General features: G+C 45.9%; 1 protein-coding gene across 1 annotated transcript; it reads right to left on the reverse strand.

Annotated features, from left to right (window-relative positions):
• Nucleotides 1-1,236: 1,236 nt before the first annotated feature.
• On the reverse strand, nt 1,237-16,242 carry LOC120905605. Its single transcript, XM_040316553.1, has 9 exons — nt 16,139-16,242; nt 15,003-15,442; nt 14,012-14,242; nt 12,235-12,402; nt 11,964-12,136; nt 11,788-11,875; nt 11,557-11,709; nt 11,215-11,499; nt 1,237-8,124 (listed from the first exon to the last, which is right to left on the reverse strand). Exons 2-9 carry the CDS (start codon nt 15,063-15,065, stop codon nt 6,376-6,378), a joined length of 2,910 nt encoding a protein of 969 aa, XP_040172487.1. The 5' UTR covers nt 15,066-15,442; nt 16,139-16,242; the 3' UTR covers nt 1,237-6,375.
• Between the last annotated feature and the right edge of the window lie 1,781 nt (nt 16,243-18,023).

The raw sequence follows: 18,023 nt of genomic DNA on the forward strand, positions 1-18,023 counted from the left end.
AGTCAAATTAACTAGAGCATCGCTGCGCTCAACATGAGGATCATCAAAGAGTCTGAGGTAAGTGTAATTGGGAACGTTAAAACAAACACAACTGCAGACGGCGCACAGGTGTTAACAAAGTGTCCGGAGGGAAGTTGGGGCATTCAACCTGTGTTCGATCTCTCTATCGCTCTGAAAAATTGCTTGCACGCACTCATCTTCCCTAACACCTCAAATCCCTGCTTTCACTCTCTCGCACCTTCTCTAGCTCTCTCTCTCTCTCTCTCTCTCTCTCTCTCTCTCTCTCTCTCTCTCTCTCTCTCTCTCGCAGCATGCTGGAAAGACTCTGGCAATGAACAACCGTACCATCTCGCTTTAGACGGTCGTTTCGCGAAAGATCAGCGCACAGCACGTGCCGGAGGTGGCCGCGTCACCGTGACAGGCGCTAGCAGCATCCTCTGGAGGCCCTCCACCACCAGCAGCAGCGGCGGCCGCCGCTCCATCGATACCAGGCGCGGCTGACTCCTGCCGTGCGCCACCGTCCGGATTGATTGGTGTTATCTTAACGTACTGCGAGTGCAGGATCGTCAGGTTCGACTTGTCCAGCTGCTCCTGCTGCTGGTCGTGGATGCGCGTGTTGAGATCGGTGTACTCCTGCAGCCGGTCGAGAAACTCCTGCGCCGTCAGCTCGCCGCCCTTTCCGTCCGGTCCGAGCGCAAGCTGCCCGTTAGCTGTTAGGTGTAAGGATTTTTTTGGGGAGGTAGGAGATATTGTTTTTTTTTTTTAACGAGAAAAAGAAAAAAGTAAGGAGGAAATAGAGTAGAAGTATAGAAGTCATCCATTTTGTTGGTTGTATGCGTGTGTGTATTACATAAGGTCTCGTTTGGGGAAGAGGAGACTGTGGGTATTTATTATTATCATTTATTGTTTTGCAAAGCTTCATCAAGCGTGGAATTTAAATGTAATAAACTCTAAACAAAACCACAAGCACAACGCAAACTGATGCAATAAGGCCAACCGATAGAACAACCAACCGAAACGAAAGGCGAACAAACCAATAAAACACAAGACAAACTGGATGACGAAACGGGAAACTACCTAGTGGGAATGAAACAGTGCGTGTAAAGTGTACAATTCAAAACACACATGAATCATTCATTTGTGATCACAACTAAAACAAATAAAACTCAATAAAACAAAACCAACAACAACAAAAGAAAGAAAGAAAGAAACACAACACAACACAACAGTAAAACATCCTTTCTTGACGACAACGTGTATTTGAGAAAGGCTTTTTAGGGCTCCCCGTTGAAGGACTTATGCAATTGCTTAGGCTACTACTGACTGAGCTGTGAGGAGACAGCATCTTACCTACACATTTAAAACAAAAACCCCTACTGACTGAACCCCTGCTGCTGCACGGCTGCAAAGATAAATAAGTGCTCTACTGTCTACTACTCATTGTGCTCACACCTCCTGTGTTTGGCTGAACCTGAACCACATGTTGTGTTACATAAAAATTCCCCTGCACAAAATGGCAACACACACACACACTGGAATCACTGGTATGTGAGAGAAAGGGGTGGTGGAAGGGTTGGGCCGCTTTTGCTTCGAAATGCCTAATATCACCGATAACGACCGTTACCGTGTACCGTATTTGCGCCGCCGCTAAATTATCTAATGGACCCCAGCAGCAGTGGCGCGACGAATCTATTGAAAACCCCTGTGCCGCAGAAGATGTGTGCACGACAACCGTGTGAGCTTTTGCAATAGTGAATTAAGTGTCTAAATGGAATAAATAAATGCACTCTCTGCTTCATTCCTGCGAAGCCAGGCGAACCCGCGAGCCCCGGTGGAAGAGAGGCAGAACAAAAAAAAAAACAAAAACAAAGACTCAAAGCATTATCGCATGGATGGTGATTTTGTTTTTCCTCAGTGGCACTGTAGATTCGCGCTGGTCAATGGATTTAGTTAGTCGAGGCAGTTAGTGAGGTTAAGTGCGTGGTTAAGTACTGCGAGCTGTGGCAAAAGGGGGACGAGTAATTTAATAACCCGTTTTTTCTCTCTTTTATTCGTATGCACTAGGTCTAGTAGTATGTCACATGGGCAACGCGCGGAAGCGAGTGCTGGACCGAGCCCAGGACGCTTCGAGGTTGCAATAAGTTACTTAGTATTTGCGTAAGGTTCGACAAAAGAGATGGAACAAACTGAAGAGGAACGATAAATACGGGCGATCATGACAGGACATTAGTAAAAGGAGAAGGTAAGAGGGAGAAAAGGATGGATTTGGTTATAAAAAGGGAAGCACAGGCAAAACAGACAGTTGTTAAGAATTGTACAATGTACAGTAGTTTCACTGGTTGCGCGTATTTACAATCCTTACAGACATATTAAGTATACTTTTTCTCTCATTCAGAAGGAACAATCCAAAATGGGCCGTATTGCTTAACATATTAAGTATACTTGGTTAGTTAAGTATTGTTAGTAGTAAGATGCAAAGTGCCTGTACCTGAGAGCCATCAGAACCCGTACCACAAAGACACGATACAATCATTTTGATGCTTGATAATGCTCCGACCACATGTGGCAGCACCGATAAAAAAAAAATGTTTGGAAACACTGAAGTTGCATGTTCTATCCCACTCCGCCGTACAGTCCCGACTAGTGATGTGCTGTATGGAGCGTACCTACGACTCTGATTCGACTCCGGCTATTGTTAGTCCTACTCCGGCTCCGGCAAAATCCGAACGAATAGTCTCCGCCCGGAGTCATCCGGGGTCGTTCAGAGTCGTTTGGAGTCGTCTGGAGTCGTTCAGAGTCAGAGCCGTCGGGGGTCATTCGGAGTCGTCCGGAATTGGTTGAAGTCGGAGGTTGCCTGAGTCGTTTAGTGTCATTGGAGTCGGAGTCGTCCGGAGTCGACACAGCCGTTCGTTGTGTTTTTTGTCTTTTATTTTGTGCGTGAACTTCGTATACAGGCTATTGTTCTGAAGGTCAACTCGGGCTGACTTCGGAAGCCACCGACTCCAACCGATTCTGGACGACCCCGACTCCGAACGACTTAAACAGACAGCAATTCTTTTGCACCAAAACAACTACAGTGAGGCAAAGACCGATGGCAGAGACACCAGTGGCATTGACATTTTCATATAGTTACGTGGATAGCAAGACGAGCGGCCACCGGACCAATTGATCAGCGCACCACAACATCGGACGATCGCAACAAACAGGAAATGCTGACCAGGGCACCACCAGACGAATTGGCCACTGACGCAGCAAAGAACGCACCTTGCGGCCAACGCAACAATTGATAACCAATTGGATGTAGCCGCGTCAGCAATCATTTGTTAATAACTACTCAAGGTAAGCGGAAGCACCTTTGGAATAAAACAAAAGTTATTTTACAAATGGTATAGTCGTTCACATAATTATATATCGTCGACAGCAACAATATCGGTACCGATATCGTGGGTAAAGCATCGACAACACCGACACAAAACAATATTGGTCAACACTCGGCTGAACTGCTTCCTATCCAATCCAAACTCATCAAATTCCATTCCTATCCAATCCCCTAGCTTTATAAAAAAAAACCCCTGTATAAAAACCTTTTATCATCAACAAAAAAACACTATTGACGACCATTGATGGCATACGTCTACCTTTTCATCCGTGCCTTCGGTGAGTACTAGTTCTATCTAAAGAGCACGTCTTTCGTCAAAAATGGGTCATAAGTAGACCAAGTTAGTTTCAAAAAACTCTGAGGATCCTCAGGTTCAATTTTTGCACCAACTAAATGTTCACGAAGAACTCCACGACTCGCAAGACTGATAGCATAGAATGTGTATATTCTTGTTGTGGTTCGTATACATTGTCGGCGTTATACATTTTTAAAGCCCAAGAGCATAGACGGCGATACCCAAGTTAGCATTATGCATACATTGGAACAATAGTCGGCTGATCACGATAATCGGGACACACAAATGTGATTTCTTTTTTAGTGATCTGTACTATCCAACGGGTGCTATCCATATGGAAAATGGGGAAAGGATCTTTTTCGTCGGGAGCCGAATTCAACCAAGGTTGACGTACAGCCTCCAGAGTGAACTCCAGAGGGAGCTAATTTGAGTGGAAAGCGGTAGTTCTCTACAGGTTGACCCAAGAAAGGAGTCTCAAATCTCGAGCCTGGAAGCCATGCTCGGCAATGCTTGAGGGTCTATTGCCTGGCGACCAATCGGAACGAGTAAGATTAATGTATGTCCTCGAGCACATCCGCGAAGAAGAACACCCCCGTGTGAGCACCAAGCAATAGAGCGGAATGCTCGTCGAGTGGGGTATGCAGACGATCGTAGCATCGTCTCGTTTTTTTTCAGGATTGGGAGAACAGGATCGACCCGCGACCGGCAGAAAAAAATCATTGCCATACCAAACAGGCGACCAGGCGATGGTTCATAACATAAATAACATGTCTTAAGGATCAATAGATTGTGAACCTTTTCAAAAATATTAAATGAAATTAAACACTACAGCTATAAACTTCTGCTTATCTGATTGTTAGACGAAAGAATGCAGCCAGCTGCTCGCGTGCTCTCTCTGCAGTAAGCCGCTCTTACTGCAGTTGACGAGCCGTAAGCGCCTGAGAGCGATCGGTCGGGATGGATCGTTCGGCTGCTGCACGAAGCGCATCGGGGCAGCGCGGCATATACATCGTTGTAATAAACCATCCGTTTTAAGTTAAGAACAATATAACTGTATTTATGTTCGTGTGTGTACTGTCCACCTCTCGCCATATCACATACGGACGTAAAACTGATGATCAAAACCATCTACCGTCGCCAATAGAATTTTTAAAATTCCGCACGGCAACGGAGGACATCTGGTGCAGGCATATCTTCTATACCTGATAGAGTTTCTTTCTACAACTGCTTGGAATGCCTTGGAATGGAATGGAAGGAGGAGGAGCGTAGGAAATTGGGACAGTTAGTTTTAGTTTACATTCAGAACACAATGAACAGGATTTAGGATCGTTTTGATTCAGGACAGGGTAATCAATATTCCTAGCTACCCAGAATGATAGAACGCGCTACCTTACTGTGCTACCAACAATCAAACAGGAACAATCAGTAAGCAACTCTACCTGATTGCCAAAACATTTGTAGAAGGGTTTGTTCGGTACTGCTGAGCTCCCGATTCGCTACAGAGACGGAACCAACACCCAAGCGCAAGAAGGGGATGCAACGGCGCAAGCGGTCAGACCCCTGAGGGCCTTCGAGGCCTAACTGTCAAAGGCCTTGCCTGCACTCCGAACGGATAAAATCCTAGACCCCCGTGAGCGACAAGTTTTTCGTTCTTAAGAAGGACAGTCACGCAGCTGAAATGGTCCCAGAAGCCAGAATACAACCTTGCTTTTTGTCTCAAACAAGAATGTGAAAAACAGAACTGAGCTGAAGGCTGCCAACATTCATACAGAGGAGAACAATAAATCCAATCATATTGACAAACGAAAACAGACTAAGTTCTAACCGTAAGTGCATCAAAAACAGTAACCACGCTGTAAATTAATATGAAAATAAATAAATAAAAAACAAACAGACAACACCGTGCAAACTGTTTAACACACACATACACACATAAAAACACGGCAAAACGGTTAAGGGTGCCGCACTACTGGGGAAACTTCTACAAACGGGAATTGTACTGCGGCAAAGGGGTGGGTCGAGGAAACTACTTAAAACAAACAAAAAACAACGATTAGTGGTAGTATTGGTTAGCAGTAGTAGCATTTTTGTAGTAGTGTTAGTAGCTGTGCGTAGTGGTATTTTAAACCCATTCTTATAGCAGCAACACATCCCATGGAGGAGAAGGGTGGGGCTGTTGTTTGCCCATCACACCACACTGATTTTCTTTTTTCTTTTTTTGTTTTCTTTTCCCGGCTCCGTCCGTTTCCGCCAGTGTGCCAGTGGATGGGTTAGTGGGGCGTTTAAGTGGCACCATTAAGTTTGCCGCACAAGATATGCACAACCGAGTTGAGGTAGCTGCTGTCTTGAGATGATAAGTACGAAAGGTTGCCCCTCCCCCCCCCCCCCCCCCCCCTTTGGGGCGTGTACAGGCGATTTGTGTAAAGGTGAATATACCATCCATGGAAATGACTCTGCATCTGCGCTCTGCATCCACTCTGCTGCAGCTTCCAACACATCCCGTCCATCCCTCTACCATCGTTTGGTTCCCCTTTTCGGTCGCGCATTAAAAGTAAAGATCCCTAAGATAAGTGGTCAAACTGAGCCGCCTGCACGAAGCTCGCATGCTGTCGTTACGATTGAAGGTAGTTTTGGTGGTTGTGCCTAAATATGTACGCTAAAATATTCGATCATCAAATATTCGATTTTGCCCTCTCCCCCACTATAGTATTGTGCACATGCCGCGACAGCAGTTGGCAATGACCGAGTCCCTGCGTATTGCAATCGAGCTAGTGACGTTTGCCGTCGCCGCAGCAGAAGCGGCAGCAGCAGCAGCAGCAGCTGGCTCTTCGTGGCGGTGGTGGTGGCTGTTAACATGATTATTGCTATTCGCCGATCGTACCAGCAGCGCACTCTCTGCCGGTTCGGCCGCACTACTATCGATCGTCGGCACCGGTTCATCGTTGGACGGGGCATCCGTGGTGGTGGTGGTGGTGCAAGAAGCTTTGGTTTGCTTGGCGCTGGTGTCAGACTGCGAGAAGCTGCGCGTCCATTCGCCGTACTGTTTGCGCCGCTCGTCCGCCAGCCGCTTCAGCTTCTCGAGCCGCGACATGAGCTGCCGGGGCGAAACGCCCCCGAAGCTGCCACCGTCGGTCAGTTTTGCTCCCCTGTGCTGCTGTTGCTGCTGCTGCTGCTGCTGCTGCTGCTGCTGCTGCTGCTGCTGCTGGTGGTGCTGCTGTGACGCCTGCGACCGTTTCGCATCACTGGCCGGTGCGATCGAGTATGGCAAATCGGTTTCCGATTTCGAGCCGCCGCCCCTCTGCTCCACACCAGCCGGTTCCTTGCCGGTGGGTACGGATTTCGAGCCCGCCCGGCGGCCGTCCCCTTCCGCCGGCCCGTCACTGTCGTTCGTCGGGATGGTGCTGTGCGAGGCTTTGCTGCTATCGCTCGACTCCGGCAGGGGCGAGTGAGATTCCGCACTCTCCGGCGTGTACGGTTCGAACTGCTGCTGCTGCTGCTGCTGCTGCCCGCCCGCACCATTGCTGTACGCTCCCGCTCCACCGCCCGGCGGCATCGAGTACGTGTTAAGGTAGTGGGTGTCGATGCGATTCACGATCACGTCGTTGGCAAGCATCATCCGGCGGGAGATGAGCGTTTTCCGGTGCTCGACCGGCTGGTGCTTGATGATGTTGCGACAGTTCGGACAGATCGTGGGGCTGCCGCCCCCCGCCAGCTCCCTCTCGTCTCCGTTACGCGCCGCTGCGACACCCTTGCCCGCGTCCCCGCCCGCGTTACAGTACAGTGCGCACATGCATACGTTAAGGTTGCTGTCCGTGTCGAACACGTTAATGCTGACCAGCGGATGCTGATACCGAAAGCAGGCTTGCGACAGTAATTCGAGCGGTCCCGCCGCCTGGCCGGTTTCGAGGTGGGCAAGTGGCGGCGGCGGTGCCACCGCCCCCGACGACACCGATTGCTCGTTGCCGTCTGCAGCGACGGCCGCCGGCACGGTGGCGGTGGTGCCGGGGGGTTCGAGCGCGAGGAGATTCTGCGCGTAGCACTGCTCGATGCGGGCGGCACATTTGGGACAAGCGGACGGGTAGTGAAGCTGATGGTGGTAGGCGAACCGGTCGCCAGCCACATCGAGCGGCGGCCCAAACGGAATGATGGTGGTGGCGGCGGCACTAGTGCTGCTGCTGGTGCTGCTGCTGCTATCGCTACACTGGGCCGCGGTGGCAGCCAGCTGGCGGATCCGGGCCGCGTCCGGCGACGGGCTGGCACCACCGGCCGCAGCACTACCATAACTACTAAGACTTACTACGATCGTGTTATTATTACTACTACTATCCATACTTGCACTGTTACGATAAATAGGGTGTTCAACACGCAGCTTTCTAGGCACATGCGTATCACAGGAGCAATTATCTACAATACCTTGACTCGTCTTGATTCTAAAGCTGAGAAAAACCGGCTGGCGGGTCCGTGGAAAAGGTCGCGCGACACAAAAAAAGGGAAGAGAAAAGAAATGGTTGAACAAACGGGATTAATACACGTGCGCACTATGTGTTATACTTGGGATTCATGAATCTGAATGAATCTTTGGAATGATTCAATGAATCTGAATCCCGATTGGAAAGATTCATGAAACTCGAAAGATTAATTAATATCATAAGATGCATGAATCTCAAAAGTTTCTTTTATCTAGAAAGATTAACGAATCTCTAGGGATTCATGAAATTCTAAGGATTCATAAATTTCTAAAATGCATAAAGCTTGAGCTTTTATTATTCTTTTTTTCCGACGTGGTCATGCCAGCCTATAAAGACTTTTGAGACTTCTTGGAAAATATCACGCATTTGAACCGACATCGTGCAAGTTGTAGGTGGGATTTGGGAAAATCAATATTTAGGAGATCATACATTTCTAAAGATTCGTGAATCCCAGGAGATATATGAATTTTATTGGATTTATAAATATTATAGAATTTATAAATATTATAAATAGAATTATAGAATAAATATTATGAAATCTTTGGAAATGTGTTTGTAACGGTTATCAGCACAGAAATGCCAAAAAAATATATCAATTTCGTCTCAATGACAACTTTAAAATGTCAAAATCAAAATCGTCGTAACTCGGGGGACGCCTGTACTGGGAAACTGTCTCGGCAACCTCTGTAACAACCATGACCAACTGCGCGCGAAACGCATCGATTGATCGATTGTGTTTTTTTTAGTATCGGTATTCCTACTTTATCGGCGAGAGATAGAGATGCGCGATAAATTTAGTATCATAGAGAAACAACTTTATGAACAGCACCGTGAACTTTTGCACATAACCACTTCTTTTTGTCTCGCAGTACCGTGTTCTGCGCGGTAGCTGTTTGCAATATCAAGCATTAAATATTGTATCGCTTTTTAACACCTTATCGACGGACGACATACACACGCATCTCCACGGTTCGTTTGTTTTCGGAGGTGGGGGAGGAACCTGCCCAGCATAGCTGTGTGTTCGGTCGTTAATAATTATTTCCCCCTTTGTTCGTCAAAGTTCTTCTTTGTGTTTGACTTCTTTCAGACAATGTTTCATTTACATTTCTTTAAAATTCTATTTATCAAAAATAAACATTATTGGACAAAGCAATTTGCAATTATAGTTATGCGGGTGCTCGTCAACGCGATGTTGGAATTTAAAATGTTGCCTATATTTGGCACAATTCAATCGATTAAAGCCCGCTCTTAGATTCGCTTGGCAAACCGTGACACGCTCGACGATTTTCAAAACTATTTTTAGCTATATGACTTATGTTTGCCTGCCTAAAATCAATAAAGTGGCTTATTGATTTGATAGTTAAACAAGAGTAACTTCCATGTATCGGAAGCTCTGTTTATATACATGACGTACATATTGTAATGTCTAGCGCGTTGACGACTGGGTGTGACCCAAAAAGATTTAAAATATTTAAATTTGCAAAACTAAATGTTCCAAATGTTCCGTTGCTGATCAACGTTCATTGCGTGTTCTTACTGCAACTGCAAATCTTTCTATGTTATGCAAAAAAATAGCAACAAGCGGCTACCACTCGCGGCTGCCAGCGCCACTACAGAGGGAAACGACACGATTCTTGAGCAAGGTAACGATATTAACCATCACATAAGGTGCAGAACTCATTTTTAAAGTCTTATGATGCATTACGATCGATCATCTAAGCTGCATATGCGATTTGCCAGCCGAAACCCTCTAAGATGAATTTTTGTGTGACAGTTATCAAACATTTTAGTCAATGGATGCCACATTTTTCCCGAGATTTCTTGGATACTGCATAAGCAACAGCTTTACTAGTTTTCTTCAACATAAATATCTCTCTAAGCTGACGGTCTCTTGGCGATTCACCTTAGCGAGATTTTACCGTACATCGATTGATCCAACTTGTAATTAAAAATGATTTATTATGATTATATTGGGAATGGGAATCCATCAAGAAGTAAAGTTTAGCACAATTTCTTTGTGGTTAGTGTTCAAAAATCGTGTAGTGGTGTAGGTTACTACTATTTTACCAGCCACATATGAGTAATCAATTGTGTGCTTGTTGACGTGGTGTGGACAATTGTTGACCGCAATGTACAAAGCTAATAAAAAAAACAACCAACCCAGTCGTCCATAGTTGAACATTGGGTTATGGCGAAACACAGCGCATTTGTTACGTACGAAATAAGCTTCTCTCAGTGCAAAACGCCACGTACCTTACATATAGGGTTTACCGAGTCAGCACATGATTGCACATGATGTTCAGCATGCCACAAACTGGACTGAGTTGAACTATCCTTATCAACGATTTTCAACACATCACAAAGAACTGTCAAACTCAATGCAACTTGCGACATGTTGAAAATCATGTGGATGAATTGAAATATAATTGCGATGCAAACACAACAATTGGGAGCTGTTCTAAAACATCTCCCAAGCAATGAAAAAGGTTGGAAATTGACTCGGAAACCCCTATATTCCTAAAGATGTCAGCAATTGTCCATAACACACACAGCAAGCACACGATTGACACTAGATTACTCATAAGCGGTTGGTAAAATAGTAGTTACCTACACCACTACACGATGTTTGAACACGAATTTCAAAGAAATTGTGCTAAACTGCACATCTAGATGAAGTCATTTCCTATCTAATCATAGTAAAATCTTTTTTTTTATAATAAGTTGGTTCAATCGATGCATTCCGTATTTAAACGATACGTCCAGAATCTAAATATGTAACCGATCGCAATGCATCGTAAGACGTTAAAAATGAGTTCTGCACCTTATGTGATGATTACTTAAGAACTATACTAACTAAATGTGAAAAAAAAATTGATTTGATGGAGTTGTCTCAAGTAAAGATGAAATAATTTGAGACAAAATCAAACGACAATCTGCAATTAAAAAACTTCAGCTTCACAAATGGTAAGAAGCATCAAGATCATGGTTTTGTGCAGAAGTTCGGTACGGTAATATGGCGAAAACGAGAATGATGATACTGCTCTACACATTTGTCATTCATTGTAGCTTACCTTATGATCACCCATGCAGACGTTCGCACCAATAATACCGTAGCTAACGGTGCTAGTGTTGGCGCCATCGCCGCCGGGCTTGCCCTCGTCCAGTCCGTGCTCCCATACGAGCTTGCGGGCCGCCGGACTTACCAGTATTCGATCGCACCAGGCGGGGCAGCGGGTCGCCATGTACGAGACCGGCTGGAACGGGTCCTCCTCGTACGGGTAGGACGGTGGGAACGTGATGGGAAACTCGTACAGGATGCTGCGAAGCGATTCCAGCTCGCGGTCGAACTGACGCAGCTGCAAAATGTCGCGTTGTTAAAACGACCGTAAACAATCGATCCAAACTGCTCTTACCCAGCCTTCCTTGAACGTGCTTTGATCGCAGTGGAAAAATTCCTTCTTCCCCACCGTCAGCACATTCGTGCCGGTTGCATCCCGATATTGCACTTTTGTACTGTCGTTTTTCGTGTTCTGTACCCGATGCATTGTGAGATCTTCGGTGAGCTTCTGTGGTACGGAGACAAAGAGGCAATGTTAGCAAAATGGAGAAAACAAACGCCCTCGAGTGTGGTCGGTATCAATTACCTTAATGACGCCCTCTGTGTCGCAGCGAAAATTAAAATCACCGAAAACAAAATATGGCACTGGTCGGTTTACCGTATCTTTGTGGAATCTGCCAGCGAAAGTGGAGAAGCAAAGCAAAGGTTAGCAAATACGGCACAGGCAGTCATGGGACAGCAGGTCTTCCGCACGCGGCTTACCGTTCCAGCGTGTGCACAAGGGCGCGGCGCCGGCTCTTGCAGTACACCGAGGGATACTCTTCGCACGCTTCCAGGTTGGACGCATCGTGAAACAGGTGAATGTTAACCAGATCAAAGACGGTTCCGTTCAGGAACCAGCGCGTACGAAGAAACCCTTTGCGCGACCATTTGCACTGCAATGCAAGCAAACAATGTAACAACGGGCGTAACAACAACCAAATGCCTGGGCGGAGCCGTTCATCTTCGAAGGCGGGCGCAGCAACACACCTACCTCGGGGAAGAATTGTTGAGGAAACTTTGCCTTTTCTTTGGTAGCGACCGTTTCGATACTGCCGGTGTGGATGCTTTTGCCCTCGACGGAGTCCCACTCGTGCGTGAGAAAGTTCCACATCAGCACGTGGCTGACCGTGCTCCGGACAAAGTACAGGTTCCCGAGGGCCTGAAAGAAGAGGAAAAACAAAGAGACGAATCATCAACAGGAATTTATTGCTTCTCCAAAGGCCCTCATAATGCATCATCTTAAAGTAAGCGAAAAACTAAATTCATTGTGTGTGCATTACCTAACATTTGCCTCCGCTGATGTTCTAATGTTTAACCAATGCTCAAGGGGATAGTGTCTCCACTACATGGCTCGCGTACATTCCCCCCTTCCCCTCCCTATAGTATCCTCCGATAGGTCCCGTAGGTCGATAAGTGAATTTATTCCCGGAGGATTGTCAACACACATACACACACACACACACACACGGACACCATTAATGTAACGAAGTTTGGTAACAACCAGAAGTTTTGTTGTTCCTACTAGTGATGTGCTCTCTGCAGCGCACCAATGACTCCGATCCGACTCCGGCAAATGGAACCACAAGATCCGCTCGGAGTAGGAGTCGTCTGGAGTCTTTCGGAGTCGTTCAGAGTTGTCGGAGTCGTTCGGAGTCATCTGGAGTCGTTCGGAGTCATCTGGAGTCGGAGTCGTCTGGAGTCGTTCGGAGTTGTTCAGAGTTGTCTGGAGTCTTTCGGAGTCGTCCGGAGCCGTTCAGAGTCGTTCGGAGTCGTTCGGAGTCGTTCGGAGTCGTTCGGAGTCGTTCAGAATCGTCGGAGTTGGCCGGAGGCAAGACTCTGAACGACTCCGGATGAAACCGACTCCCAATAACTCCGGACGACTTCAGACGACTCCGGATGACTCCGAATCTCAATAACTCCGGATGACTCCGCACGACTCCGGACGACTCAGAATAATGCAGGGCGGATCTACCTTCCGCAGTCGATTCCGAACTTATCGGAGTGGGATCGGAGTCGACTCCAGATTTTTGCCAACTTTACCCATCACTAGCTCCTACTATTACGAACTTTTCGTATGGCGTTTCGCATTGTCTTTGCTCTGTTTCCCCCCGCCCACTCCATGCCCCACCTCTTTCTCCTTCTTTCCTTTACAACTGAGTGGACAGGGACTGTAAGTCGTGTAACGCTAGCTAAAAATACACATCCCATCTTCTCGATACATCGATTCCGTTGCCGCTGTCGCTCGTAAGGCTTCCCCACGGCGCCCGTGGGAAAACGACGCAACCAATTCAGGTCAGCAGCACCAACACACGCTGATCTCCCCGCACCACTGATTTCGGTGCATGGATGGATGCCTTTGTTTTATTTTACATTTTTTTTCTCTTCTACCTCCCCGACAATCGTTGTCGTTATTGAAACCATATTCTTTTGCCTTCCCCCGCCGCTTCTTCGCCGTGCAAATTTAAAAGGGCTTAAGCAGTTATGCACATACACACGCGCGCCCGTTTGCACTGATTAGGTTTCCTGTCTCTTGGCGAATGCGTCACGGTGCGTGTGCATTTGCATGTGCATGAGCCAGGCGCTAGCGCTGCCGCATAATATGATTAAGGGAGTATCGCAACGAAACAAATATGTTAAACTATGATTCACAATTGGTCAATATTTGGCCTTGGCGCGGGTCTATCGGGGTTTGGCTTTCGTGTGTGCGTTTGAGTTTTTTTTTTTTAAGCAAGCAAATAGCTGTCCTCCTCCATCCCCGCTTTACGTACCGTAAAATGTTCCGCCGAGTTGTAGTCCTCGTCCAGGTAAACCCGGATACGGTTGTAGCCCTGCAGCTCGTCCGATTCGCACAGCTGCTTGATGAATTCCTGCACGTACTCCATGGACTTTTCGTACGTTTTGCCGCCCACCTCCTGCAGATGGAGCGCGATAAATGCCGGCTGCCGGGCCGCGATGTGATCGAGAAACTCTTTGATCCATAGGTGCAGCAAGTTGGAGGGCTGTGAATATGAAGCAAGGAGAGGGGGCCGAGATGATGAATTTAGAACATTTTTTCGGTGAAACGTATCAACAAGCAGTGGTTCGTGAATGAAAAACCATGCTATTGGTGTAAGAACAAGATCAATAAACTATGCAAAACTAGCGAAATTATGGGCCATTCAATCGGTCCCGCAACTGTCACAGGAAGAGCCTTACATTTAACCTTGTCGATGATGAGAAAAAGTCATTTGCGGGGTTTATAACTTTTGAATGCCTAGTTTAACATTGTTACGATGTTTTACGATGAAAAAAACTCATTGAACTCTTCTAATTTTTGAAATTAAACATAAATAACCGTTATTTTGCCATGATGTTTGAAAATGGTTTCACTTACTACAACATGTTATACAGTTGTTTCGAGACTAACATACGTCTTTTTGGTAAAATGTTACTTTTTGTAGCTAAATTTCGTTTTAAAACCAGATGCCTTCATCAATTTAATACATTTTCTTAGCAAAAGTTATAAAATGTATATCAAATCTTACTAACTAAAAACAGATTAGTTTGAACGGTCAATGCAATATTACTTCTTTTAGTGTGCCTTTTTTTGGATAAAATGGACAGAACATCAAATTTACGCATTCACGTTCATTCGATCTTCGAACGAATCCTCAGCCTTAAAACTCGCGGGGTTAATAAAATGCTACAGCCCAGTTGCGCCTCGCCAGCAGCGCAGAAAGGCGAAAGATGAAGCGGTCGTAAAATCGAGCCTCTACTTACGTCTTCGAACACGCTTCCCACGTTCGCGGTGATCAGCAGAATCGGCAACGACTCGTTCTCCATCCTGTCGCGCGCCGTTTTATGCACAGTGTTTTTGTTTTAATACTTTTCCTCCGGATTTAGCAGCTGCGGCTGCTGCTGTCGATGGCGGCGGTGGTCGTGGTGTTGGTGGTGGTGATGATGATGGTTCTGCAGCACATATTATCGCCAGTCAGCCGACCAGTTGCGAGTTTTCTGTTTGCTGAAGCAATGCAAGCAGGAGCTGTCATATTTCGTTGCCTCCCCCCCCTCGCGGCTCCGCTTTTTAGCTTTGGTTCGCAAATCTCGGCTGTCTTGGGCGCGGAGGACGCTTCATGCGAACGGCGGTGAAGCACTCCAGTTCACGCGCATATACATACACACGCACACACCCTCACTCACGCCCCTCGGAGGAAGCCAGCCTGCAAATGTGTATACAACAGAAAACGCTGAATGAGTAATGAGCTTTGAAAGTGTAGAATCTAGAGAATTTTTTTGTTTGTTTTTCATTCTATCCGACACCCAGAAACAAATGCTGACGAAGGAATTAGGAAACATTTACCCACAGTGCCCGCCGCAAAAGGCGTGTTTTCCTTTCGCGGCCAGAAAGTGGAGCGCGAAAAAATACTTTTTAAAAAAATGGTCACCAAGAAGGATGGCACTTTTCTCACCACCCTTTCCTTGATGCTTTTTTGATGGGGTTGTGGCGGGGATAAAAAAAATGGACGCTTCCGCCGCACCGTGCGGAAGATTGGATTGGCAGCAAACTGGTTTGGTTGATGGTTCGTTTCTTTCGATCAAAACATTTTCTAATGAGTTGCACACACTCGAACACTCTCACACACACATACACATACACGTTTGAAGAGGCTTTGGCGTCGTTTGATTGTAGCGAAAAAATTGGCAATGGATGCTGCTGCTGGGTACTACCACCACCACACCCACCGTAAAATACCGTCGTCGTGTGTTCACGCACTTTTGCTAGGCCTTGGCACCGCACGATTCGGGAAGCGGGGAAGGAACAGAGTTGCTGGCCAAAGGCATTCGTTTTTGTTTGCGGAGAACAAAAAAGGAGGACCCAATGTCGAACGCTTAACCACACATTGCGCGAAACTTACCCCTGTAACCTCGGAGCGTCACAAACAATTGTGCTATCGGTTTCGCACACGGCGTACCAGAAGACGGGGTTTTCTCTGCTCTTCGCTCGCTGACAGCGAGCAACCTTGCCCAATGTGTCATTCCGCTGTACAGGGTGGCCAGATTACATGGTGTACGTCAAGGTCTGTGTAGGAACGGGGTAAAATATTAGCCAAAAATCGAATTGGATGCCATTTGACTGCAGAGAGCCGTTGAAAATTCATCAAACCGTCTGAAATTGTTATTCTGATTGCTGTAAGCTGCAAGAATCAACCAACAACCTTCTTGTGATGAAGAGACCGATTCATCATTACAGGGTTTTCGATGATACAGGGTTTTTCGATTCGAACGTGACGATACGAAAGTGACAGCTCAATAGTATCGCCGAACATGTCAACAGATATAACCTAAAAATTCAATACCTCGCTGAAAAAGTTGATTATATGCACGAACAAATCAACAACTCACAGAACATGTTAATAATATCATCGAAAACTCTGTACAATAACATCCAAAATTGAAATCATTAGGTGTTTTCAGAAGTCAGATTTTCTGATAAATTGGATTGTTAGATTCTAATATTTTTGGCGGGTGTGTTGACAATTTGGTAGTTTTTGGTTGCACATCTGTTATTCGTTAAACTAATAAAAAAATAGATACGACCCACGGTGTTTTAAAATGACAAGGTGAAGTTGTTCAGAGCAAAATGACATTTCTCGACTTGACATAACTGTTTCGGGGGCTCCGGTCAAGGACCGTAAAGATGTCAGGTCCAGTTATAAGCCCGTTTTGACAGCTAGGTGGAAGAAGAATAGACGAAGAAAACTGACAGTTAGTTTTCCGCTTTTGGCGAACGCTTCAAGTTCTCGAAGGAAAATTTCCATTTTAAATCACGGACTGTGTTCAAATAAACTAAAATATTCACCCAAATTGATCTCCACCAAATATTGACCATGCAAAACGTAAACAATCCATCAATACATATACAAGCGGAAAACCATCTGTCAAAATCGGAGCCCAGGGGGGGGGGGATCGCCAAAAGCGCTATAACTACACCTCATTATACATTCCACCTTGGGCTCCGATATAAAAATCGGGGAGGGCTGGTGCAGGGTACTGAAATTTGTATGCAGAGAGTGACAGATGTCCCCACAATGTCGCCCAGCAAAAGCGATAAAAATCAACCTTCTAAATACATTTTCCTTGGCTACGACCTCAAAGAAATCAGTATGTCTGGTCTCTCTGCCACTGTCAAAATTTTATATGGGATTTGACAGATAACGTCGGACGAGCGGTTTCGTCGTACAATGAAATCAATTCTTTTGATTCCGTCGAATCGTCACATCCGATTCTATCTGTTGACCCAAGTGCCACAACTCCACTAAACGACCACTAAACGGATTCTAAACGACTCAAGCTTCTCAACCTAAACGGAATATAGAAAAACTTCGTTTAGCAGACGGCAAACGACTCATGCATTCTAAAAATAGCAAAAAGCTGGTGGCAATATCTATTTGTGCGATACCCAACCAGTGGAGTCTCCACGCTTGGAGAGCTTTTTCATTCCCTCTGTACTGTTGTATGGTTTCGCAATGAACGGCGATATGATAATTTTAATACTAAACTCTAATGTAAACCACCAGCACTTAAGCTAGTGAGATTTGAGTAATGGACGTTTGTGTTGATAAACACGTATCTGACAACACGACCATGCATATAGATTTTTGCTCCAAAAGTTAGAAGGGTATATAGGCCATGATTAGATAAAATTAGGACAAAATCCATTGCAAGAAAAGGATAGAAATAGAGTTATAAAACGCCATCTATTGAGCAAATCATTGAAGCTATGAAGCCCTTTTTTATGGA

This window comes from Anopheles arabiensis, chromosome X (genome assembly GCF_016920715.1).
Source record: "Anopheles arabiensis isolate DONGOLA chromosome X, AaraD3, whole genome shotgun sequence".
Taxonomy (NCBI): domain Eukaryota; kingdom Metazoa; phylum Arthropoda; class Insecta; order Diptera; family Culicidae; genus Anopheles; species Anopheles arabiensis.